This window comes from Nicotiana tomentosiformis, chromosome 11 (assembly GCF_000390325.3).
Source record: "Nicotiana tomentosiformis chromosome 11, ASM39032v3, whole genome shotgun sequence".
NCBI classification, from domain to species: Eukaryota; Viridiplantae; Streptophyta; class Magnoliopsida; order Solanales; family Solanaceae; genus Nicotiana; species Nicotiana tomentosiformis.
In genome coordinates this window covers 4,256,870-4,284,672 of record NC_090822.1, presented here as the reverse complement: position 1 = coordinate 4,284,672, position 27,803 = coordinate 4,256,870, and the positions used below count along the sequence as shown (strand labels likewise).

The 27,803-nt window shown below is 37.4% G+C and overlaps 1 protein-coding gene, 1 long non-coding RNA gene and 1 pseudogene across 2 annotated transcripts; 1 reads left to right on the top strand and 2 right to left on the bottom strand.

The window, feature by feature from the left end:
• Nucleotides 1-1,476: 1,476 nt before the first annotated feature.
• Nucleotides 1,477-2,190, bottom strand: LOC104117853 (F-box protein PP2-B11-like; annotated as a pseudogene).
• A 2,670-nt stretch (nt 2,191-4,860) lies between these two features.
• LOC104099112 (uncharacterized) lies at nt 4,861-6,487 on the top strand. The gene is made up of 2 exons (XR_011411965.1): nt 4,861-5,748; nt 6,220-6,487. It is a non-coding gene; the product is annotated as an uncharacterized lncRNA (long non-coding RNA).
• A 1,937-nt stretch (nt 6,488-8,424) lies between these two features.
• LOC104099113 (F-box protein PP2-B11-like) lies at nt 8,425-9,035 on the bottom strand. The gene is made up of 2 exons (XM_070188722.1): nt 8,893-9,035; nt 8,425-8,776 (listed from the first exon to the last, which is right to left on the bottom strand). Exons 1-2 carry the CDS (start codon nt 9,033-9,035, stop codon nt 8,425-8,427), a joined length of 495 nt encoding a protein of 164 aa, XP_070044823.1.
• Nucleotides 9,036-27,803: the final 18,768 nt, after the last annotated feature.

Here is a 27,803-nt window from a genome sequence, read left to right as displayed (position 1 = left end):
TAGTTACATTTCGATTTCGTTTTTATGAGTTAGTTGCTTTACTTCTCCTTCTTCTTTTGTGTGGTGTAAAGAAAAATATTATTAATCAGGCGGAGTATGTTGTATGGGGCGGAGTGTTGGCCAATCAAGAACTCTCATGTCTACAAGATGAAGGTGACTGAAATGAGTATATTAAAATGGATGTGCGGGCATACCATGTTAGATAGAATTAGAAATAAAGTTATTCAAGACAAGGTGGGTGTGTCCTTGTGGAGGACAAGATACGGGAGGCGAGACTTAGATGGTTCGGGCATGTGAAGAGTAGAGGCACATATGCTCCGGTGAGAAGTGCGAGAGGTTGGCCCTGAAGGCCCCGAGGAGAGGTAGAGGCAGGCCGAAAAATTATTGGGGAGAAGTGATTAGGCAGGATATGGCGTTGCTCCAACTTACTAAGAACATGACTATGAATAGGAAGATATGGAGGTTGAGAATAACAGTAACGATTTAGGATATGTAGCCGAGAGTTGTCCTGTCTGTAACAGTAACTCTAGTAGATGACTTAGTGTCCTTTGTGTATTGTCATATCCCTTGATTTTTGTTGCTACTTATTATTGCTTTCGTTTCGGCTTTCTAATTACAGTATCTACAGTTAGTTTTGTATTTTTGCTTTGATTTTTTGATTAGTATGCTTGTTGTTTGCCTTCTTTTACCTTTCCTGAACCGAGAGTCTACCAGAAATAATCTCTCTGCCTTCGTAAAAGGTAGAGGTAAGATCTGCGTACACTCTACCCTCCCCAAACCTCACTTGTGAGATTACGCTGGATTTTTTTTGTTGTTGTTGTTGTATAGTGGATTGCTCATCTCTGCATGTGGATGTAGATAAATTGATCTAATCATGTTAAATATTTATGTCTATTTTGATATATCTCTCTATGTTGTTATCTGATTTATCGTCGTCAAAGATATGTCATGTTACCTTCCGCGTAACACTACTAATTGCATAAAAAAATATTTGCACGGTAAGTAATTAAATCCTTCACAAATTAGGCTTGATTTTACATTTTTATGATATGATATTTTAGGAAAAGAAATTAATATTTTAGCTTTGTAGAATTGAAGGGCCAATTTTAAAGGCCAATTTGGTCCAAACTTGAGCCCAAATCCTCCCTCAAGCCCATACCCACTCCCCATTTGATAGTAGATCTAACCTAATTCCAAAATTCCTAAGATAAGGGATAGGGGGAGACGCTAAAAGAGGGGATCGATCTTCATCGTTACTCTCTTTCAGAAGAGAGAACGAGCGGCAGCCGTAAAAAAGCAAAAAAAAAGGCATAAAAACATTTTAAATTTGCGTTTTCCTCTTTTATTTGTTATAATATTCTTGTTTTTTATTGATCAAAGAGTACACCAATTATCTAAGTAGTAGAAATCGTAGAAGCTTTTATTATAATTCAGAATGAGGTAATAAAGATGGATCATAAATAAGATCACAGGCACTTACAAGAAGCTCACTCTTATCATAGAGAAAGAGTGATTTTATTAGAAAATGATAAAGACAAACACGACAAAGATGCAAAATAGAAAACATAAAGGCCACTGGGTAGAGATCTATCCAATTAGTTTGGACGAATGTCGAAGCCCTTAACAATGATGCCAGATTTCCAAGTTTTGTCATTGATTTCCATCAACCTCATTTCGACTTCACCATCCTCTCCTAAGTTGTTGAAAAACTCACCAAGCTTGATTTCTAACCAGCCATCACTTCGGAGATGTGGGAACCGGCCAAGTTCTCCTGGTAATTCCTTTTTCTTTGAGATGAAAACAGTGGTACCCTCAATGCCAGCACCCTCCGCCACTTCGTTCACAAATCTTAGCGATGCTATTGCTCGTTCAAGTTCATGAGGGTTATCTGTTAACTTGAACACTAAATATACAGCATAACTACTCTTTCAAATAAGATTTTTTGTCTCGATCTTTCCCTAAATGTCAAGCCAAGCTACCCTATGAAGCTCTGCCACTTCAATACTGTAGTACAAAATGTTAAGATCGGATTAAAATATATTTCTCATTTTAATGAAATTTAGAGAGAGATAGTTTGAGAGAGACAGACTTAGGATCAACAGTTTTTCATGTCCAGTACTGAGGATTGTCCACCCATGTATTTGAAAGGTCTCTTGCGGCTATCCACTGGCCTTGCTGATTAAATATAATATATTAACACTTGATCAGTTGTTACGTAATAAAGAAAGAGTAAGAATATATCAACGAGAAGAATAACTCTTTATATCTTTTTAGTTTGCTCTACTCCCTTTTGCTTCGTCCTGATATTTATAGAGCATTTACTGGACTCCAAAATTTGTCACCATAGTACTATAGTAGGTGCGTTAACAAGAACAATTTCTTTACTTGAATGTTAAAAACGTGTCTATTGGCAAACCCTTTGTAATACGGCTCATTCTGCCATTGTTGAAACAGATAAGGTTGTCTTTTTAGGACCATTTGGATAATCTTGAAAAGAGATGTCAAGTTGCACATATATTATTTAGTCACTATTGTATTTTTTGGGACAAAAGGGTAAATACAAAATAAACCAACTTAGTTGGCGCCCGTTTGACCCATCTTAAGACCCAAATTACCAGACACAAAAGCCTAATACACACACAAAATGGGTATTGTTTAAAAGATTAACTACAAAACCATCTTTTATTCAACGATCCCTAACCCCTCACATCCAAAAATATATAACAAGAAGTTAAACTTCGAGATATAGTAGGTGTATATCTATAGGGTGTTAGTAGCCCCGCTGTTGATTTGGTCCATGATTCTTAGATGTGGTGATTTCGTATGTGTGTAGATGCCTTGGATAGTTCCAGCTAGTGTTTGTGAATTTGTAGCTCGATTGAACGGGTCCCAGGTGAGTTTCGGACCACCCGAAGCATGTTTGAGGTGGATGATATTAATGGTGTCCAGTGTGCTTCGCGATTGCGGAGCACACACGCGTTCGCGAAGAAGGGAGTGTGGCCTGGAAGTTTTGGCCTTCGTGTTCGTGAAGGGGGTACGGAGTTGCATTCACGGAAGAGGCTGGGTCCTTAGCCTTCGCGTTCGCGGAGGAGCTGTTCGCGTTCGCGATGAAGGCGAGGCAGAGTCCTTCGCGATCGCGTGACTCCTGTCGGGTTCGCGATAATGGATTACGGGCAATTGCTGTTTTGTGTTTCGCGAATGCGAAGGTTGGTTTGCGTTTGCAAATTGTATCACTGGATGGGTTATTTTAAGTTCTATTTCGGGACTTAGCTAAATAAAATTCAAAAAATTGAGTTTCGGAGAACAAGAGGAGAAATATTTATGATGGATTTTACTATAATCTTGGAGATAAGTAATTTTCACTTGGTTTTGATAAACTTTGAGTCCAAATGCTCAAACACTTCAAGTCTCCAACAACTTGGAAAATGCAAAAATACTACTGCAACCAAGATATCTAATTCACGAGTAACCTAGATTCAGTACACATAAATAATTTAGATAATCTTCCCGGGATGTGAATTTCTTTGGTTAGTCATCCTTCATCGGACCGAAGCAAAGAGCAATTTTAACAGAGTTGATTCGCATAAGGTCACTGGGCTAATGGAAATTAGTTTAAAAAGTAACTTTGCTTTGTTTTGTAATTGAACAATCCACTCAATTGGTTGACACGACAAATAAACATACAATGAGAAATCACAAAAATTTATCCAAATATCAGCGGCAAACAAAGTTTATAATAAACTAGGAGTTCATTTGAACCCATTAATTTTTTAAATTAAAATAAATATTTCGGATAGTCTAGATATGAAAAATATATGTGGACTCAATAGAGAGATATTGACATAACAAGAGTGAGTTATTACTCTTGCTCTTGAATGAAAAAACGTGTTTGTTGAGTATAAACGGACCCTTATTTTGTTATGCCATCTGGAAATAGACTACGGTGTACATTTGGGACCATTTGGACCACTCGTCTTTCACGAGCATTAATTTTTGTCTTATTGTTTGAACGCATTAAATTTATTTTTTTGTTATTCGAAGTTGAGCAATTTATCTTTAAACTTGTAATAACATACAATTAAGTGCTTCTAGCTACTTGCAATGACGGTAGAAAGTTGTTTTTCATTTGAATTTTATGAAAAGTTCTCATAACGCATGTATTTCATGCATTATGTATGATGAGTTGGGCAAATGCTTTCGTGCGTTATAAATATTTTAGTCACATTAATTTTTTAATACTTATTTTCGTCTTAAGAATTGTATTTTTGCGTCATTTTTGTTCTAGATTTCATGTATTTTTATGGTGTCTATATTGTTGATAAGCAACTTGACTTGCAACTTAAAGAGGAAAACGACAACCTTAAATTAAGGTCTGTAATTTGTTTTGTACATTTTTCGTTTGGATTTTGTTTGAGGTGTGTGTTATGGCATCTATTAGGTATCTACTTTTTTTTAATCCTGTGTCGACTTATGGCTGATTTACCAGTCTAAATGTCAAATAACAAAAGTAGTGTTATTAAAGGGAAACTTCACTAGTATTGCAACTACCAAGGTTTAAATAATCTCTAACTTCTTGAAATTTTGAGAGAGCGCACCCCAAGTTTAGCCTCATGACACTAATCTATTCGCAATATTGCTGTCACCACTCAAAAAACTCACCACATGCATCATGACAGCACTTAGTCTTTAAGACTAGGTAAGCCGATTTTAATAACATATCAAGCCATTTGTTTTATCGAAACCAATAACGGAAATAATTATAACAACCTCACAAGACTGGTAATACTGGGTCATGAACTCTAACTGACACTACAGGAAAAGAGGGCTACGACGACATTTAATCAATGACACGTAAAATAAATGTCGGAAAAGATTAATTTTATGACACTTATTTACAAGTGTCGTGAAATCAATGACATTTGGTAAGAAATGGCACAATTATTGCGACTTTTAATTGAAATGTAGCTATATTAGTCGGTATTTACTGACATTTATAACTAATGAATGAAATTTGCTTACATTTATAATTATTAATCTTAACATATATTAAGTATATGGGCATCTACTATTTTATCTCAAAAACCCTACAAAACTTCCCCTTTTTTCATACCCAAATAACTGATGTCGTCGTCACGCATTCATAAAATTGGTAAGGTTCTCATGAAATCGCAGCAATCTTCTAGGAATTTTTGCCATCTTCTTTTGGACTCGCTTCATATTTAGGATCAATTTCTCGAAATTCAGTGTTCGGCTTAATTAGCAAATACTACTGATTGTTCCTAGATTGTTCTTAGATTGATTTAGAACTCTAAACATGACAGATACTACTGATAATTCTCAAACTTCTGATCGAGGTTATTAAGGTACGAGTAAGTATTTTTTTTTCTCCTGTGATTTTCGTTCTATTATGTTAACTGGATTAAATTTCCTGCCTTTAAAATGGTTGTAACCTTTTCTTTTATTATTATGTATTGAAGTTTGTTGTGGTTGTTGATGATTGGTTTGGGAAGTGGTAGGTAGGATTTATTTATGAATTTAATAGTTCTCTGCTTATGTTATTGATATTGGAGTGTTGAAATTGATCAATTTGGGTTAAATAGATATGTAGTTTGTATTACTTATCACTAAATCAACACACTAGCATGACTATTAGCACTGAAATACACTACTAATTAACAAGATTACCGTGCAGGTGCTCAAAATGACTTGCACTAGGAGCATACTCAAGGGCCGTCATCCTTGTCAAAGGTTATATCTTCACAATATCAATGAGATCAAGAAAATTCTTGTGGTTCACTTGTGAAAGATATCAATCTACGCAAATAATTTTAACAGAACATCTTGTAAACACTACAACTAAAATTTCATGCTTATAGTAGAAAGAGGAAAACGACGAAGAGAACTTTTCCATTTATTTTAACTGAAAAGATGTATTTGTGTTCAAGCACCTTTTGCATTTTCTTACTTTATGGATCACTTGTTTACATTTGTGGCTTGTGTTTCCGGAAGACTTGAAGTTTCTTATTGTTTTTTTCTTTTTGATAAGTAAGTTCATTGTTCTTCTTTGTTTGTATGATGGAAGTTCTTAAGCTGCACAGGTTCTAATATTCCATGTGATACCATTTGCCATATAATTGCTATAGAAGTTGCCTGCTAACTGATTTTTGTTACCTAATCTGTTTTAACTTCTAATTTATGCCTTTATTGGATTTATGTTAGGTTGATATGCAAAAATTAGAGTCAAGAAGAGGACAGTCTTGTGCAAAGGGTGTTGCCATAGAGATTTCAGTTGCCTCTTTGTACGGAGGCTCACTGAGTGAACTGCTGTGAATCAATGTTCTTGTAGTCGGCATTGGACTTTATTTATAGTTAGCATTCAGCTTGTTCTGAAGATGTACAAGGAGAAAAATTTATATTCTATGAGAACCAATACCGAATGATCGCGTAAGATTTATAAAAATAATGTATAAGTGACTCTTTTGTTTTATTTCAAATTTCTTTTGTAGTGTATGACATTGTAATATCAAAATTATATGAATGATTATGAAATGTATGAAAAGTTAATGTTCTTTATGTATATAAAGAAAAAAAGCTGCTGACCAAAGATAATTTACCGACTTTTCTATGTTTGAAGAAGTGACGAATAATATTTGCTGACATTTCTTTATATGTCGCAACTTTATTGAGCTTATATTCAAATAGGTGACATTTTGATAAAAGTCGTTGATAAATGTCACTATTTATTTGCCAACATTAATTTAAATGTCAGAAAATTTCCGACACCGAAAATTACGACATTTGATATAAATGTCAAATAAATGTCGGTAAATAATTTTGTGACATTTATGTGACTTAACACAACATTTAAAAAATGTCGTTGTAGTCTTATTTTCTTGTAGTGTGAATATATGAAATGATCTCAAGGATCGAATATACAATATTGTTCGAATAATAATTAACGGTCACTACAACCCCCGCAATGCGCGCAATGAATATTATATTTGAGATGGAGTTCCCTAGGGATGAAGTTGTCGTATTTATATATAATTGGGATGGAGTTCCCTCGGAATGGGGTTGCCTTATTTATTTATATTTGGGATGGAGTTCCCTTCGCATGGAGTTGCCTTATTTATTTATATTTGGGATGGAGTTCTCGAGGCATGGAGTTGCCTTATTTATTGAGTTCTCTAGGCATGGAGTTGCCTTATTTATTTATATTTGGGATGGAGTTCCCTGAGCTGGATTGGCCTTGTACAGTACTGAGTGAATGAATGTCAGTTACTTTGTATATATATTTGTGTTGGATCTTCCCTGGGCTGATTGATAATATACAGTACTGTGAGATTGAGTATTCTGAGAGTGTGAGTACATGAGTTCATCATTGTGCTGCATTGCATTAGACATGCATACTTGATATATAGGCATAGAGAAGTATTTTTCCTCATGTCATCTAATAATATGATTTCTTATATGTCGTTAAAGTATTTTGGAAAATATTACAGGTTTCAGACTTACTCATATTTTCGGTGACTTTCGGCAAATGATTTGAGTTTTACTGTTATATTGAAAAGAAAAATATTATTATCCCGAAATTTTGTACGAGCTGAGCATTTTATTATTGAGTTATTACTTGTGTTGCTTTAAATTGTATTGTTATGAGATGTTATTAGTTATTAGAGTTGGACTCTGACCCCTGTCCCAACTCGTCAGTACTTTCAACCTAAGGGTATGTTTGTTATTTATTGAGGTATTAGGTATTTTTAGAAAGATATCACTTTTAACCCATTTTTATAATCCTTGAAAATACCAATAAATAGTTTCATGTCATAATGTAGATGTTTTAATTAATTAGGCTTGATTTTACATTTTTATGGTATGATATTTTAGGAAAAGAAATTAATATTTTAGCTTTGTAGAATTGAAGTGCCAATTTTAAAGGCCAATTTGGTCCAAACTTGAGCCCAAATCCTCCCTCAAGCCCATACCCACTCCCCATTTGATAGTAGACCTAACCTAATTCCAAAATTCCTAAGATAAGGGATGAGGGGAGACGCTAAAAGAGGGGATTGATCTTCATCGTTACTCTCTTTCAGAAGAGAGAACGAGCGGCAGCCGTAAAAGAGCAAAAAAAAAAAAGGCATAAAAACATTTTTAATTTGCGTTTTCCTCTTTTATTTGGTATAATATTCTTGCTTTTTATTGATCAAAGAGTACACCAATTATCTAAGTAGTAGAAATCGTAGAAGCTTTTATTATAATTCAGAATAAGGTAAAAAAGATGGATCATATATAAGATCACAGGCACTTACAAGAAGCTCACTGTTATCACAGAGAAACAGTGATTTTATTAGAAAATGATAAAGACAAACACGACAAAGATGCAAAATAGAAAACATAAAGGCCACTGGGTAGAGATCTATCCAATTAGTTTGGACGAATGTCGAAGCCCTTAACAATGATGCCAGATTTCCAAGTTTTGTCATTGATTTCCATCAACCTCATTTCGACTTCACCATCCTCTCCTAAGTTGTTGAAAAACTCACCAAGCTTGATTTCTAACCAGCCATCACTTCGGAGATGTGGGAACCGGCCAAGTTCTCCTGGTAATTCCTTTTTCTTCGAGATGAAAACAGTGGTACCCTCAATGCCAGCGCCCTCCGCCCCTTCGTTCACAAATCTTAGCGATGCTGTGGCTCGTTCAAGTTCACAAGGGTTATCTGTTAACTTGAACACTAAATATACAGCATAACTAGTCTTTCGAAATGGCACCGGAAGCCTGTTAGGCAAAAAGAAGAAAGAAGATGTCACTATGTTTGTCTCTGGATCGTGGCGTGGCCCAAGGGGTCCACCTCACCAGTACACCCAAACTCGACCCCAACCCCAAGCCTACACCCAAGCTCCATATGATCCATCTCAACATTATCTCCCACCACAAGACCCTCGATATTCTGTCGGGCTATCCCAATACCATGTTCACCACGCACAATCATATGATCAATCCCATCCCTACCCGCAATGGCATGCTCCAACTCCATAAAATCCTTATACACCCCCACAACCATACCAAAACCCTACCGGTCCAAGTTTTCGGCAAGGCCAGATTACATAAAAGAGAGGCAGCAGCGGAAAGAAACCTTCACCCCTATCGGAGAGTCCTATACCAGTTTGTTTCAAAGGTTGAGGCAGTAGGACGTTTTGAGGCTGATTGAGCCAAAGGTACCAAACCCGCCTCCATGGAACCTCAATTATTCCCTCAGATGCGCATATTGTTCTGATGCCCCGGGGAACGACACGGAGAAGTGATGGCATTTGAAGAGGGAGATTCAAGAGCTTATTGATACAAATCAAATTGTGGTCCAGAGCCCAGAGGCGCCAAATATCAACCAAAATCCTTTGCCGGCCCATGCAGAGACACATATGATCGAGATAGTTCATAAGGATGGGGAGCCCAAAAACTCTTCCAAGTCTATTATGATGATCCGGGCTAGCGAAAGTAATCCAATCAAAGCTCTAGATTCTGCAAAAGCAATGCCCTTGACAGTTAAAGGGGTGTCGGAGAAGCCCAGCGCGCTCAGCGTGAAGCCATCTGTATTGGTTGTGAAAGGGCCTCCGATTGATGTTGAAGCGAACCAGGAAAAGCAAAAAGTGGTCGTGCCAGGGGTCCCAGGCAAGCCTGTCATAATCGTGGAAGGGGCTCGTGTTACCCCCGTTATTATTAAACCAGTGACCTAGTTACCAATGGTTGACACAAAGGCCATCCCATGGAGTTACAAATAGGTGATAGTAACATACAAAGGGAAATAAGTAGAGGAAGAAGTCAATGAAATCGGAGGGCTGACTCGTTCTAGGAGATGTTTTACCCCAGAAGAACTGAGGAAAGCGAAGCCATTCAAGGACGGCCACATCCCAGTAAAAAAGCCGGTCACCGAAGAATAGGCTGAAGAATTTCTGGAAAAGATGAAAATGCAAGACTATTCCATTGTAGAACAGTTGAGGAAAATACCAGCTCAGATCTCTCTCTTGTCTTTGCTGATACATTCAGATGAACACCGCAAAGCCCTGATGAAGATTTTGAACGAGGCTCATGTTCCTGATAAGATCACGGTGAACCACTTGGAAAAGATTGCTAACAAGATTTTCGAAGCAAACAGGATCACTTTCTCAGATGATGAACTCCCTATAGAGGGTACAGAACACAATCGAGCTCTTTATCTCACAGTGAAGTGCGAGGATTCTGCTGTCTCAAGGGTACTGGTGGATAACGGTTCTAGTGCAAATATTTGCCCTCTGTCCACTTTGCAAAAGTTGAAGATTGGCACTGAAAGGATCCACATTAATAATGTATGCGTTCGAGGCTTCGATGGAGGAGGGAAAGATTCTGTCGGTGATATAATGCTGAAATTGTCAATAGGGCCAGTTGAGTTCACTATGGAGTTCCAAGTGCTAGATGTGGTTGTCTCCTATAACTTGTTGTTGGGCAGGCCCTGGATACATGCTGCCAAGGCAATCCCATCTTCTCTGCATCAAATGGTAAAGTTTGAATGAGACAGGCAGGAAATAGTTGTGCACGGTGATGAGAGCTTATCTGCTTACAATGACACAATCATTCCATTTACTAAAGTTGAAGATGATAAAGGGCCTTGGGTTTACCAAATGTTCGAAACAGTGTCTGTCGAGAAAATTCCTGAAGGAGAATGCATTCCAGGTCCGAAGATACCATCCGCGTCCGTCATGGTAGCAAATGAAATGTTGAAGAATGGTTTTCTGCCGGGCAAAGGTCTGGGTTCATCTCTGCAGGGTATTGTGCATCCGGTGTGTCCACGTGAAAGTTTCGGTACATTTGGTTTGGGATTCACACTCATAGGGAAGGACGTGAAAAAGGCTAAAAGTTTGAAAGGAAAGGCATGGTCACTCCCTAAACCTGTTCCACATATCTCCAAGTCTTTCGTCAAGTCAGGGGTCGCCAAACGCCCAATATCAGCGGTCTCAAAACCTGTGGTCGACTTTGATGAAGAGCTGATCAAGAGGTTCCAGAGTCTGTTTGATGAGGTTAATATGGTCGAAATCGGGGAAGGTTCCAGTAATGCCGATGTGCAGCTTGTTGGGCCAAATGTGAAGCTTAGCAATTGGAAAGCTACTCCTCTCCCCATCCGGAAGGAGTTTTGGTAGTTTGCTTTGTTTTCCTTTCTGTTATCTAGTTTATTCCAGGGTTGTAATCCAAATTTTTCTTAGTTTTTGCTTGTTTCGATGTACAAACCCTTCTATCCTCTTATTTTCAATGAAATACAATTTCCTATTTTCCATTAGTCCTGATAGCGTTTCATTTTTGTTTCTTTTGCTTTTTCTCTCTGTACAATTCTTTTTACGCTGGTTTCAATGACATGACATGCATGAGGAATTTTCAGCCAAATCTTAGAAGCCAATCTAATTCTGAAATAACAATCCAAGAAGTAGAGGGTGATGATGAAACAGAATATGATGAAGAAGTGGCATTTGAGGAAGTCAGTAGAGAACTAAAACACTTCGAAGAAAAACCCAAGCCTAATTTGAATGAAACCGAAGCAATCAATTTAGGAGATCAAAATAATGTCAGGGAAACCAAGATAAGTGTGCATCTGGAACCGCAAATCAAGGAAGAAATAATCAAAACACTGTTTGCATACAAAGATGCCTTTGCATGGTCGTATGACGACATGCCGGGTTTGAGCACTGATTTGGTAGCTCATAAATTGCCAACTGACCCTACATTCCCTCCTGTCAAGCAAAAGTTAAGAAAGTTCAAGACTGACATGAGTGTGAAGATTAAAGAAGAAATCACAAAGCAACTGGAGGCAAAAGTCATTCGGGTCACTCAGTATCCCACTTGGTTAGCTAATGTGGTGCCAGTACCAAAGAAGGATGGTAAGACGAGGGTGTGTGTTGATTATCGTGATCTCAACAAGGCAAGTCCAAAGGATAACTTTCCATTGCCGAACATCCACATTCTGATTGATAATTGTGCCAAGCATGAGATCGGGTCTTTCGTGGATTGTTATGCGGGATATCATCAGATCCTGATGGACGAGGAAGACGCAGAAAAGACAGCATTCATCACGCCATGGGGGACGTATTGCTACCGGGTAATGCCATTCGGTTTAAAGAATGCTGGGGCAACTTACATGAGGGCAATGACTACCATATTTCATGACATGATACACAAGGAAATTGAGGTTTATGTAGATGATGTGATCATAAAGTCAAAGAAGCAGTCCGACCATGTTGGGGATTTGAGAAAGTTTTTCCAAAGGCTCCGCAGGTACAACCTCAAGCTCAATCCGGCGAAATGTGCATTTGGTGTCCCGTCGGGGAAACTGTTGGGATTCATAGTCAGTCGACGCGGTATCGAGTTGGACCCGTCAAAGATTAAGGCCATCCAAGAATTACCACCACCAAAGAATAAAACTGAGGTGATGAGCCTGCTCGGGAGGTTAAACTACATCAGCAGGTTTATTGCTCAACTCACGACAACTTGTGAGCCCATCTTTAAGTTGCTGAAGAAGAATGTTGCGGTTAAGTGGACTGATGAGTGTCAGGAAGCATTTGATAAGATCAAGAATTACCTGCTAAACCCCCCTGTGTTGGTCCCGCCAGAACCTGGGAGACCTTTAATCCTCTATTTGACGGTCATGGATAATTCTTTTGGTTGTGTGTTGGGTCAACACGACATCACGGGCAAGAAAGAGCAAGCCATTTATTACCTCAGCAAGAAGTTCACTCCTTATGAGGTTAAGTATACTCTTCTTGAAAGGACATGTTGCGCCCTGACTTGGGTGGCGCAAAAGTTGAAGCATTATCTGTCATCCTACACTACTTACCTCATTTCTCGCATGGATCCTCTAAGGTATATCTTTCAGAAGCCTATGCCCACAGGGAGGTTGGCAAAGTGGCAGATTTTACTCACAGAATTTGACATCATCTATGTGACTCGGACCGCGATGAAAGCCCAAGCCCTAGCCGATCACTTGGCCGAGAATCCGGTGGATGAAGTATATGAGCCACTGAAGACTTATTTTCCTGATGAAGAAGTGATGTATGTTGACGAGGCTGATCATGATGAAAAGCCAGGTTGGAAACTCTTCTTTGATGGAGCTGCTAACATGAAAGGTGTCGGAATAGGGGCTGTACTCATTTCTGAAACAAGGCATCACTACCCCGTAACAGCTCAACTTCGATTTTATTGCACTAACAACATGGCTGAATACGAGGCATGCATTCTGGGTTTGAGGCTAGCTATAGACATGGGAGTTCAAGAAATATTGGTTTTGGGAGATTCAGATTTGTTGGTTCACCAGATTCAGGGAGAATGGGAGACTCGTGATTTGAAGCTCATACCGTATCGACAATGTCTGCATGATCTTTGTCAACGATTCAGGTCGGTAGAATTCAGGCATATTCCCAGGATTCATAATGAGATTGCCGATGCCTTGGCTACTCTGGCGTCAATGTTACACCATCCGGATAAGACTTATGTCGACCCTCTGCATATCCAAATCCGTGATCAGCATGCCTATTGCAATGTGGTTGAGGAAGAACTTGATGGTGAGCCTTGGTTCCATGATGTCAAAGAATACATCAAATCGGGGATATATCCGGTACGTGCCACAGGCGATCAAAAGAGAACCATTCGATGCCTGGCTAGCAAAGTTTTCTTAAGTGGGGGAATATTGTATAAGAGAACTCCAGATCTAAGATTACTAAGGTGTATAGATGCTAAACAAGCTTCGACTATCATGGCTGAAGTGCATTCCGGGTTTGCGGGCCACATATGAGTGGGTATGTCTTGGCGAAGAAGATTCTTCGAGCAGGTTATTATTGGCTCACCATGGAACGTGATTGCATCAGCTTTGTTCGCAAATGTCATCAATGCCAGGTGCATGGTGATTTGATTCATTCCCCGCCATCTGAGCTGCACACAATGTCGGCACCTTGGCCCTTTGTTGCTTGGGGCATGGATGTCATTGGACCGATTGAGTCGGTAATGTCAAACGGGCATAAGTTTATTCTTGTGGCCATTGATTATTTTACCAAGTGGGTCGAAGCCGTAACTTTCAAGTCTGTAACCAAGAAGGCGGTGGTGGATTTTGTTCATTCGAATATAATTTGCCGGTTCGGAATTCCCAAGATAATCATCACGGATAATGCTTCCAACCTCAACAGTCATTTGATGAAAGAGGTTTGCCAACAGTTCAAGATCATGCATCGAAACTCCACTCCGTATCGTCCTAAGGAGGCTGCTAACAAGAACATAAAGAAGATACTTCGTAAGATGGTGCAAGGTTCGAGGCAATGGCATGGAAAGTTACCTTTTGCTTTACTGGGTTATCGCACTACTGTTCGCACTTCAATAGGTGCAACTCCCTATTTGCTGGTATATGGAACCGAGGTAGTTATACCTACGGAAGTTGAGATTCCATCCCTGCGGATCGTTGTTGAAGCTGAAATTGATGATGATGAGTGGGTCAAAACCCGGCTAGAGCAATTGAGTTTGATTGATGAAAAAAGATTGGCGGCAGTATGTCATGGTCAATTGTATTAGAAAAGAATGGCAAGAGCATACAACAAGAAGGTGCGTCCCCAAAAATTTGAGGTGGGTCAGCTGGTATTGAAACGCATCCTTCCACATCAGGCTGAAGCTAAAGGCAAGTTCGCCCCAAACTGGAAGGGGCCATTCATTGTGACAAAGGTGTTGCCCAATGGTGCTTTGTATTTAACAGACATAGAAGGTAAATGTGTGGATATGGCTATCAATTCTGATGAATTCAAGAGATAGTATGTATGATTTCTTTGCTTATCTTCAATCGCATTTTGTACTAGGCATGTTCAAAAGTTGGAATGACGAAGGCATTTTATTCTGCTATCCCAAACACTTTTATCATTTGTTACCCCTTTTTTGAGCCTTATTTATTTTCTTTCATACCCCTCTTTTAGAATCAGAAGCAGAGTTAGAAAGATATATATAAAAAAAAAAAGAGAAGGAAAAGAGAAAAACAAAAGAAAGAAAAGAGAAAAGAAAGGAGAAAAAGAAAAATAAAAGCAAAAAAAAAAACAACTTTTACTAGTTTGAACTATGTTCGACCTGATTCCTTTTAAGGATACGTAGGCAGCCTTACACGGTTTGGTCCCATCAAAATAAAAATCCAAAATTGCCCAGATTCGAAGAAACTGGGGCAGAAGTTTTAGTTTTGTAAAAAGATCTGATTCCAAAAGTTGTAATTTTGAACCCCTTCATCTTAAATTATTTTGAGCCTGCATGCCACCCTTTCTTTCTAACCCTGTCCAAAATCTACACTATAGTCCAAAGAAAGACCTTCTGATCAACTTTGAGGTTGCCAAGTCAAGTGAGATGGAGGTATTATTTACATCATGGGTAGCACCTTTGTTCATGGGCACAAGAAAAAAGTGAATAAATGAGAGAGTCTTATTGGTGAAAACCCTCACGTGCACCATAAGGCGATGGTGAGCTGAGGAAAAATTTTGAAATGAGAGAGTCTTACTGGTGAAAACCCTCACGGGCACCGTAAGGCGACGGTGAGTTGAGAGATGAACAAATGAGAGAGGCTTGTTGGTGAAAACCCTTCGGGGCACTACAAGTCGAAAGAGGTTGGTGACTTTACACAAAAGTTGGATCGTTGAAAGCCCAATTTTTGGATTAGGCTGATCAATCCGAAATGCATGTCATGATCATTAGAGCCAGCTGATTCATTCAGATAAGTCTCTTTTCAATTTTTCTTCAAATAGCCATCTCAGTTTTTCTTTTTTCCTAAATTCTCGAAGTCACTTCGCTTCGTTTCTTTTGGGTCTATTTTTCTAAGTCTCTGTCAAATTAGTCTTTTGTTAAGCAAGAAAGAAAGGACTTCAAAGCTCATTACCAGATTTGTATTTGCACCAAGCGAAATTTGGCCAGGCACATTCCAAGTGACATGGTTTAGAATGAGCAATGCTGTGGTAACTGAAGTTCAGGTGGTCAAGTGATTTGTGAATTTGTAGGAAATGCAAAGGTTCCATAGTTGTCAGAATGAAAGTGCTATACGACGAGTTGAGTGTAAGGGATTCAAGTCATTCAGAGGTTTTGTGTTCGAGGTTCGATTGAAAGGTTAAACAATTCTTTGTAGCCCGAAGCAGCTAATCAGAATGAAGCAGGATAGTGGTAGAAGCAGACACCTTCAGCAAGGATGCCACAAACTAACCGCCACAGTTTCAAACTGACAAAATTTTCTTTGTTTTAAGCAGGGGAAAGAAATCTTGTTTGCTTTGCTAGGAATCCCCCATGAGGAAAATATGTTCCAGATAAGTTCAGTCTTAAGTTTTTAGGACCCTCCTGGATAATGGGATGCAACTAACAATCCATGAATGTTCCTGGTACAAACTGGGGCAGAAAACTTTCTCTGTTTTGTCTGTGTTGTCATGATTGCAGGCGCCCACCTAGAGAACGAGGGAATTCATTTCAGTTTTAAGTCAGCAGGCACCCACCTGGAAAATGAGAAAATTTATTTCAAGTTTTAAGTCAGCATCAGGCGCCCACCTGGAGAACGAGGGAATTCATTTCAAGTGTTAAGTCAACATCAGGCACCCACCTGGAAAACGAGGGAATTCATTTCAAGTTATTAAGTTAGCAGGCGCCCACTTGGAGAATGAGGGAATTTATTTCAAGTTTTAAGTCGTCAGGCGCCCACCTGGAGAACGAGAGAATTTATTTCAAGTTTTAAGTCAGCATCAGGCACCCACCTGGAAAACGAGGGAATTCATTTCAGTTTTAAGTCATCAGTCACCCACCTGGAAAACGAGGGAATTCATTTCAAGTTTTTAAGTCATCAGGCGCCCACCTGGAGAATGAGGGAATTTATTTCAAGTTTTAAGTCAGCATCAGGCACCCACCTGGAAAACGAGAGAATTCATTTCAGTTTTAAGTCATCAGGCGCTCACCTGGAGAACGAGGGAATTTATTTCAAGTTTTAAGTCAGCATCAGGCACCCACCTGGAAAACGAGGGAATTCATTTCAGTTTTAAGTCAGCAGGCACCCACCTGGAAAATGGGGGAATTCATTTTACTTTTAAGTCATCAGGCGCCCACCTGGAGAATGAGGGAATTCATTTCAAGTGTTAAGTCAATATCAGGCACCCACCTGGAAAACGAGGAAATTCATTTCAGTTTTAAGTCATCAGGTGCCCACCTAGAGAATGAGGGAATTTATTTCAAGTTTAAGTCATCAGGCGCCCACCTGGAGAATGAGGGAATTTATTTCAGGTTTTAAGTCAGCATCAGGCGCCTACCTGGAAAATGAGGGAATTTGTTTCAATTTTCAAGTCATTAGCAGGCGCCCACCTGGAGAACGAGGGAATTTACTTCAAATTTCAATTCAAGTTAGAAGTACAGAAGATCTCCTCAAGAATACAAGTCGACAGTCCGAGATGACCTAAAGAAGAAGTCTCAATCCAAAAAAAGAAAAAGAAAAAAAGAAGTAAATCCAAAACGCAGAAGCAGTTGAAAGATGTGAACTGCTCAAGACATGACTGAAGTCACAAGCTTTGCATGTCGTGGCTTGATGCGAAAAACCGAAGAAGAATGAACTAGCACCCGCAACTAACAAGCATCGAGGTTCAAATCAGAGTTTGCATGAAGAACTAGCCAAAACTCAAGATCAAGCTTCAAAAGACTCATAGATAGGAATCTTGTAACTCGTAGCTGATAGGCTTAGTTAGTCTTTTTCATTTTTGACTTTTGTGTAATAAGGAGCTCAGCAAGCAGTAAACAGCAGCAGCAACAGTGAAATCACAGCTTCTCGGTAGTCCCAGCTACCAAAACTTCCAGAACTACACTGACATGATTCCTCCATAGTCGAGGATATGTATGCAACCTCAGAAGCAAGGTTCGGTCAAACGTTTTCAAAATGCTTCCATGGAGTATACAAACGGTCAAAAATCGCTCGTATTTGCTCAATGTATCTTTGCCCAAAAACCCTTTGTGTTTCCAAGCAAAGAGGGGCAGCTGTGAGCACGTGATTTTTGCCCGACTAAAATATTCCTATATAAATTCACAAATAGATTTTTTCTTAATTGTTTTTAGATTTTATAGAATTTATAGGAATTTTGGTTAAAAGTTGCTTGCATTTAGTTGCATATTTAACATTCTAAAATCATAAGAAAAATACCAAAATATCTAAAGTATTTCGTGCATAACATTTTAGGTCTAGTTGCATTTAGGATTTAATTGCATTATTAAACGAAAATCAAAAAATATATATGGGTCATTTTTACATTTTAGCTTTAAATTACAAATTAGTAATTCTTCCTTCATTAGTCTAAATTAATTAATTATGGTAAAATAGATAACTAGGTTTATTTCTACAAATTAGATTGATTTAGGACTTAAGTTAGGTTTTAATTAATTTTATTAGGATTTAAAATCAAGAAAAAGAAAAGAGAAGAAAGAAAATTCTGTTCTAGTTTCGAATTTGGGCCAAAAGAATTTCTGGCCCAAACAATCACCCCAAATCCGCCAAGCCTAACCCCCTCACCCGGTCCAGTCTCGCGACTAATGCGAACGACGTCGTTTTGGCTGAATTGATCTCGACCCTTCAATACATCCCCATCTAACGGACGCAGTCCACTCTCACGCCCCATATAAAAGGCACATTATACGTTCCCTCCCCCAGAACCCTAAACCTAATTCCAGAGCCCAAGCGCCCCCCCCCCTTCTCTTCCTCCACCGAACTCGCTTGAACTCAAGCGAGTTCACCCCCTCCAACTCATGCACGTGATTCCTTCACCCTCCCTCCTCCACGTCACCCGTCATGTAATGACCTCTGACAGAAAAAATTCCTTTCTCCCTTAGGCTTCACGTGCTCTTGGTATTGAGAACGATTTCGGATGAATGGTGGTCGCAGGATCTGAGGGATTCAAGATCCTAGACCTCCATTTGTCCGATTTGGTTCACAAAGAAAGGGAATCGGATTTTTGCGGATTTTTCGGATGGAAAAAAGGAATTTTGGGGCATGACTTGGAGAAAAGGTATGAAAATTTCGGTTTTGGGTATAAAAAGGGAGGTTAAGAGACTTCTTGAGAGAGATATTTTTTTTTGGGAACGAAAATTTCAGAGAAAAAAAATCGGAAAGGAAGGCTAGGGTTCTAAAAAGCATTCTTTTTCTTCTCGGTGGTTGATATTCATTTTGATTTTCTGGTTTAGTTTCAGAACAAGAAAAAACAAAAAAAAAAGAGAAAAACATGTTCAGTGTTCTTTTGTTCCATTTTATTTCAATTACTGTCTAAAAATTCGAAAATATATATATATATTCCGTTTCTTCTTTTCAATCTGTATTTTGGGTGGAAAACTGGAGTTCGATTGAGAAGTTGTTGAGTTCGCCGCTGCTCGAGGAGGTTTTTTTGCTGAAATTCTTGTTTGGACGTCATTTTCTTCATTGTAATTCTGCTTATCATTTAAGAGGTCACATTTTAAACTCTATTCTTCTTCCGCTCTGCAAATTCCGTGTCATGAATGTTGGCATTACTTACTTAATTTCTCTTATTTCTATATCTTGGCGTATATGATGGTGTCTTGAATATTTTTAAACTTTGAATGGAAGAGTTTATTTTCAACAGTCATGCCATAGATTTTGATTTCTTTTATCGACATGTTTATGCTGTTTATTTCTGAACTAGCATATCATAATGGGTAATTTAAGTTATATTCTTATTTATCTCCTCCGCCTCCATGGTTTACTGTGAGAAGTTGGTCCATAATTTGGATGAATGTATTTGATCTCTGATTTTTCGTTATCAGCTTGATATATTGGGATAGTGAGAGTAATTAATGGGCTATAGTAAAGGGTTAATACCCACAGCACTGGCAGAAATGGAATGGGAAGAACGACCAAGTTAGAATGGGTTATTACTGTAAAATGTCCATCACTAATGTCGAGAAATGACTTTATTCTTTATATGAAGGTTCATCCCTTTTCCTGTTATGTTTCCTTACCAAAGTTTGCGTCATTTTTGTTTTGATTCTACTTGCTTGGATACGACTGAGTTCAGTTTCTGAGTTACCTCAGATCTTGTTCAATACCACGTTGAATATGTTTCATATTTATCTCATTGTTTTCAGCTATCGTATGGTGAGTCGTATGATTATCTCTCTTAAGTGGCTAATTTCTCCATAGAGAACAGATCCCCCCCATTTCATATGCTCAGATTTTCTGATTTGGATCCTGAATATGTCATTTGGTTTATTGATTTCTGAGTTCACTTGACTTGTTTGTTAGTATTACATGAGTTTATATTGAATTCAGTTTATGATTCTGTCGTCTTTCCTTGAACATGCTTTAATGTGAAGTTGGTTCCAAGTAGTGAGAAAAGTGCGATTCTAACACCTTGAACAGCAAACTAATTTGGCAAATGAAGCAATGCAGTTAAGAAACATCGATTTCTATACTTCAAATCTAGGAAAGTTTAATTGTTGCATTTGTTTTTAGTTGATGAGCAATTTCTTTTAGCATTTCAGTCTGTTGTAATTAATTACAGACCAAAACTGAATTATAATGTCACTAATGTTGACTCTCTAAAAATTAGACTTTGCAGAAGCCTATTAAAACCGTCATCTTACATGTATTGGGTTTGGTAGTGCCCCGACCTGCATTTGTGTTATTCCGCTATGTTTAGGCTGGGAATTATGTCATTGTTGATTTGGGGTTCAAAATTCAAAATACTCTCTTGTGATCATTTTGTAACAAGTAACAGTAAAAACAACATGATTTTATGCATTCAATCTGGCAGCCTATCCTATTTTGATTCATATCTTTGTGAACGTGATTAAAGTCTTAATGTTTGGTTGGGTTACAGGTGTATAGATTTTGGTATTTTGCTTAGTATAAGGTGGAATGTTGAATTGGGCAACACAAAGCTCCATACCTCTGGACCTTACCAATGATCCCCAATTTAGCAAGACTTAATTAACTCAAACCTCATAGCTTACCTTAGGCATTGATCAATAAAATTATCGTGACTATGGGTACGGTTCCCGTGGCATAGTTATGATACGTAACCCTAATTCGAGTGTGCGTTTCACATGACTCGACCACAACTTCAAACAATAATAAAAATAAGCATGTCGTAAATCGCGGGTGCATTTCATGTGGCGCGGTTTGCGATATGTGCCAAAACGACAAGTGCACGACATCGTGACTTGTTCCAGAAATAATTTCATAAATAATTAAAAGCGGTTAAAAAGTAAAAATGCACAATAGGCTTTAAATATGTAATAAATCAGATAATTAGGCCAAGTATTAATTGTTAAGCGACCGTGCTAAAATCACGGAACTTGGGAGTGCCTCACACCTTCTCCAGGGTTAACAAAATTCCTTACCCGGTCTTCTGTATTCGCGAACCATAAAAATAAAGTCAATTTCCTCGATTTGGGATTTAAAATACATCGGTGACTTGGGACACCATAAATTATTCCAAGTGGCGACTCTGAAATAAATAATAATTCCGTTTCAATTAATGTCACTTTAATTGGAAAAACTCCACTATCCTCCCCCTCCCCCCCTCCCCTCCCCCCGCAGGAAAAGGGAGGTGTGACAAGAATCATCTCTAAAATGATTGCCACAAGAACTCTATGCAAAACATCAAAAATCTAAGTCGATAATTAGCTTTATTATTAGATGTTTTTACCGATCTTTGATAAGGAGTGTTTTACTCTGAATGAGATTTCTCGTTGTGAATTTAAATTAATTTCATCTTGCTGTTATTTCTACTTGTTGCAATTACTTATTCTTTTTCGGTCGTTCTCTAACCGAGGACCTATCGGAAACAGTCTCTCTGTCCTTCCAGGGGTGACGATAAAACTGCGTACATTTTATCCTCCCCAAATCTCACTTGTGGAAAACTACTGGGTTTGTTGTTGTTGTTGAAGCTTAAAATAAGTAACCAAGAAGAGGTAAATGTGCCTCATAAGCTATTTCATCAAAAAAGGATAGTTTGTAATTTTGAAGGTGATTTGGAGTTGGTGAAGATGGTTTTATCAACTTTGTTGACAAAATTTCAACTTCCATTTTTTTTTTTGGAAAATCATGATATATAAATGTGGTGATAATGGAAAATGGGAAAAAAATTAAAGAACCGAAGAAGGTTGAGGTACTTGAATATATGTCATCAACATCTTGTACATTCCCCTCTATATAGGAAACGTTATGGGTTCTATCAATCCTTGCAGAGGCAGGAATTTACAGAAGGGGATTATAAAAAATCTATAATGTTACATTTTCGATTTGAACTCTGATTTGAAACAATTTTAACACCTTTTTCTAATTAATCATAATTCTTCTTATGTCAACTAAATTCAACTAAACATATTTAAAGCTTAAGTTATATAAACTCTCAGTATTTGGAATTTTATATTATCATGTCAATGTTACTTGTTATAGCTAGCAGATAACTTCTCTTATTCTTAAGATTACAAATATCATTTCTTTATAGTAACAAGCAACAATAATATTAGTGGTACTCTTTTTACTGGTTTGGGTCGTGGTCCGCCCAGTTAAAAACTTACCAGGATTACTCCTAATCATACTTTTTTCTATTGTTAAGTTAAAAATCAATGTATTTTAATATATATGCTACGTATATTGGGATGATATAAATACCAAGTGTAAGTAAGAATTTATCGTCAACACGACCAGCTTCTAACTAGTACGTCTTCACTTATGACCCACTGAGGTTGGATTGCAGAAACGTTTTCAAGGTTCTTCAAATGAAGTATGTTGAGTTGTATTGTTGGACTTACATTATTAAGGTCATTTCAAATGGCGTGTCGACTTTAGGCTATTTTGCAATCAGAGGCGGACCCAGGATTTGAGCGCAGCGGGGGCACCGCTATTGACATAGATGTGTCAGCTAGTAATGGGAAAATCGGACGTGCTAACTCCTTGAAAACTTAGTGACTTTGAGTCCATGACCGAAAGGATGTTCAAAACTATCAAAAACTTAGTCTAATAAGATCAAAGATTAAAAGTGTGTTAAGCAGTTCAAGCAGAGTCTAAGTTACTGTCGTTGAATCTTCAACGGATATCTGCTACTTTGCCGAATTGATCTTTGAAGGCAGAAGGATTTTTGGAGTTTTTTTATTAATGTTTTGGATTTTTTTATTGAATTACTTATTTTTATACATGTAAAAAAAAATGGTAATGCTTATAAACTTAATAATCAGGACAAATAAGGTAATTGGCTTCTTGGTAATGGAATATCTTATTCCCCTTCCAATTTCCTTTGATATATTTTTGTCTCTCTATTACCTTTTGGATGTCTAGAAAGATATTTCTCAAAAGAGTTTCAAACTATTTTCTGTCGAGGTTGACTACTACGTACTAGTACGTCTTCACTTATGACCCACTGAGGTTGGATTGCAGAAACGTTTTCAAGGTTCTTCAAATGAAGTATGTTGAGTTGTATTGTTGGACTTACATTATTAAGGTCATTTCAAATGGCGTGTCGACTTTAGGCTATTTTGCAATCAGAGGCGGACCCAGGATTTGAGCGCAGCGAGGGGCACCGCTATTGACATAGATGTGTCAGCTAGTAATGGGAAAATCGGACGTGCTAACTCCTTGAAAACTTAGTGACTTTGAGTCCATGACCGAAAGGATGTTCAAAACTATCAAAAACTTAGTCTAATAAGATCAAAGATTAAAAGTGTGTTAAGCAGTTCAAGTAGAGTCTAAGTTACTGTCGTTGAATCTTCAACGGATATCTGCTACTTTGCCGAATTGATCTTTGAAGGCAGAAGGATTTTTGGAGTTTTTTTATTAATGTTTTGGATTTTTTTATTGAATTACTTATTTTTATACATGTAAAAAAAAATGGTAATGCTTATAAACTTAATAATCAGGACAAATAAGGTAATTGGCTTCTTGGTAATGGAATATCTTATTCCCCTTCCAATTTCCTTTGATATATTTTTGTCTCTCTATTACCTTTTGGATGTCTAGAAAGATATTTCTCAAAAGAGTTTCAAACTATTTTCTGTCGAGGTTGACTACTACGTACTAGTACGTCTTCACCTATGACCCACTGAGGTTGGATTGCAGAAACGTTTTCAAGGTTCTTTAAATGAAGTATGTTGAGTTGTATTGTTGGACTTACATTATTAAGGTCATTTCAAATGGCGTGTCGACTTTAGGCTATTTTGCAATCAGAGGCGGACCCAGGATTTGAGCGCAGCGAGGGCACCGCTATTGACATAGATGTGTCAGCTAGTAATGGGAAAATCGGACGTGCTAACTCCTTGAAAACTTAGTGACTTTGAGTCCATGACCGAAAGGATGTTCAAAACTATCAAAAACTTAGTCTAATAAGATCAAAGATTAAAAGTGCGTTAAGCAGTTCAAGCAGAGTCTAAGTTACTGTCGTTGAATCTTCAACGGATATCTGCTACTTTGCCGAATTGATCTTTGAAGGCAGAAGGATTTTTGGAGTTTTTTTATTAATGTTTTGGATTTTTTTATTGAATTACTTATTTTTATACATGTAAAAAAAAATGGTAATGCTTATAAACTTAATAATCAGGACAAATAAGGTAATTGGCTTCTTGGTAATGGAATATCTTATTCCCCTTCCAATTTCCTTTGATATATTTTTGTCTCTCTATTACCTTTTGGATGTCTAGAAAGATATTTCTCAAAAGAGTTTCAAACTATTTTCTGTCGAGGTTGACTACTACGTACTAGTACGTCTTCACCTATGACCCACTGAGGTTGGATTGCAGAAACGTTTTCAAGGTTCTTTAAATGAAGTATGTTGAGTTGTATTGTTGGACTTACATTATTAAGGTCATTTCAAATGGCGTGTCGATTTTAGGCTATTTTGTAATCAGAGGCGGACCAGAAATTTGAGCGTAGCGGGGGCACCGCTATTGACATAGATATGTCAGCTAGTAACGAGAAAATCGTACGTGCTAACTCCTTGAAAACTTAGTGACTTTGAGTCCATGACCGAAAGGATGTTCAAAACTATCAAAAACTTAGTCTAATAAGATCAAAGATTAAAAGTGTGTTAAGCAGTTCAAGCAGAGTCTAAGTTACTGTCGTTGAATCTTCAACGGATATCTGCTACTTTGCCGAATTGATCTTTGAAGGCAGAAGGATTTTTGGAGTTTTTTTATTAATGTTTTGGATTTTTTTATTGAATTACTTATTTTTATACATGTAAAAAAAAATGGTAATGCTTATAAACTTAATAATCAGGACAAATAAGGTAATTGGCTTCTTGGTAATGGAATATCTTATTCCCCTTCCAATTTCCTTTGATATATTTTTGTCTCTCTATTACCTTTTGGATGTCTAGAAAGATATTTCTCAAAAGAGTTTCAAACTATTTTCTGTCGAGGTTGACTACTACGTACTAGTACGTCTTCACCTATGACCCACTGAGGTTGGATTGCAGAAACGTTTTCAAGATTCTTTAAATGAAGTATGTTGAGTTGTATTGTTGGACTTGCATTATTAAGGTCATTTCAAATGGCGTGTCGACTTTAGTCTATTTTGAAATTAGAGGCGGACCCAGAGTTTGAGTGCAACGGGGACACCCTTATTGATATAGATATGTCAGCTAGTAATGGGAAAATCGGACGTGCTAACTTCTTGAAAACTTAGTGACTTTGAGTCCATGACCACAAGGATGTTCAAAAATATCAAAAACTTAATCTAATAAGATCAAAGATTAAAGGGGTGTTAAGCAGTTCAAGCAGAGTCTCAGTCACTGTCGTTGAATCTTCAACGGATATCTGCTACTTTGCCGAATTGATCCTTGAATGCGGAAGGATTTTTGGAGTTTTTTTATTAATGTTTTGAATTTTTTTTATTGAATTACTTATTTTTATACATGTCAAAAAAATAGTAATGCTTATAAACTTAATAATCAGGACAAATAAGGTAACTGGCTTCTTGGTAATGGAATATCTATTCCCTTTCCAATTTCCTTTGATATATTTTTGTCTCTCTATTACCTTTTGGATGTCTAGAAAGATATTTCTCAAAAGAGTTTCAAACTATTTTGTGTAGAGGTTGACTACTATGTACTAGTGCTAAATAATTGTTCATAAATTTAGAAAAGATAAAGGAAAAAAAAAACAAAGTTAAGCACTAAATACATGATGCTATTCTATCTTGAATTCAAAGAGGAAAAAAATAAAATAAAAAAAAAGGACTAGTAATGGGTCTCGAATCCAGGTCACGTAGTTAATAAGGCAATAAATGCCACATGCTCAACCAGCAGAGCAATCCGTCTTTTGTTTGAAAGGGCACATCAAAATTATGTAAGGGGTCGTTGTTGTATATACAAATTCATTACTAAAAATCCGGTAAAAAACGATCAAACAAACCGACCAACTTTAATCGGTAATGACCAATAACCGTCCAAAATGCGACCATTTACGTGTGGACGGTATTTTAGTGGTTAGAAAGGCATACCGACCAAAGTTGGTCGGAAATTACTGACCAACTTTGGTCGGTCAATTAAATTCAAAAAACAAATATTGCAAAAAAAACCAACCAAAGTTGGTCGGCATTTTAATTATGTAATCAAATGATTCACTATCTGAGAATCGAACCGGGGTCTGTACTGTGGCAGGATACTATTCTACCACTAGACCATTGGTGTATTTTGTTTTAAGACTGTCTTTTATTTGATTTATACTCTTTAATTATATTTTCGTACGAAAATAACCGACCAAAGTTGGTCGGTTTTATTAAAAAGAAAATTACCGACCAAAGTTGATCGGTTTTTTAAAATGACTAACCAATTTTGGTCGGTTTTTTAAATATTAATTTTTATTTATTTTAATTAAAAACCGACCAAAGTTGGTCGGTTTCTTGAAAAATAAATTTCGTGGGACTCAAAAATAGTTTCCCGCATTTTTGCGCCAAAGAAAACCGACCAAAGTTTGTTGGTTTCGTAAAAAGAAAATTAAAAAATAAAATATTTTGAAAAATCGACCAACTTTGGTCGATTTTTTGGCTGGTTTTTTGACCGACCAAAGTTGTTCGGTCGACCTTGATCAATTTTTTCTGAATTTCTATTAGTGAAATATATATATACACGATTGTTCTCGAGGCTAGCGGGTTCCGGTGACCCCTCTACGCCCCATGTAGGTCCGCCTCTGCACTTGGATATGGAAAAATGGCCAAATATATATTTTTACTTTCTGATATTGTTTGTATTTAACCTTTGTTATACTATCCCGCCAAATTTACTCCTACCGTTATACTATTCGGTCAAATTTGTCTCTACTATCAACAAAAATTTAAAAATTACCCCTTGATCTATTAGGTAATCCAAAATCTCTCAATTTCTTTTTATTTAAATCACTTGTTGTTGTTCTTGCTCCACTATTTTCAGAAATTACTATTGATGTGAATGCTAAAGGTACTAGACTATATAAATTATTTATAGATATTTTTAATTCAGATAAGGGTCATCTTTATCATCGGAAATAAGTTATATCTACCCTCCGTTTCAGTTTCTTACTAAAAATAACCTTACCGTTGTACTTTAGGATTATAATTAACCCCCGGTCGTTAAATGCCTCTGCAAAACTTAAAAATCACACGTGGCACGATCTGATTGAATGTAAAAGATCCACTCCACCTTTCATTCGAAACAACGACCGAACCAAATAACCCGCCCCGCCCTAAGCCCTTCACCTTTCTTTGTGATTTGTTTAAAGCTTCTGAAATGGGATGATGATGAAAGGTCGTTTGCTGCTAGTATAACGACTTATT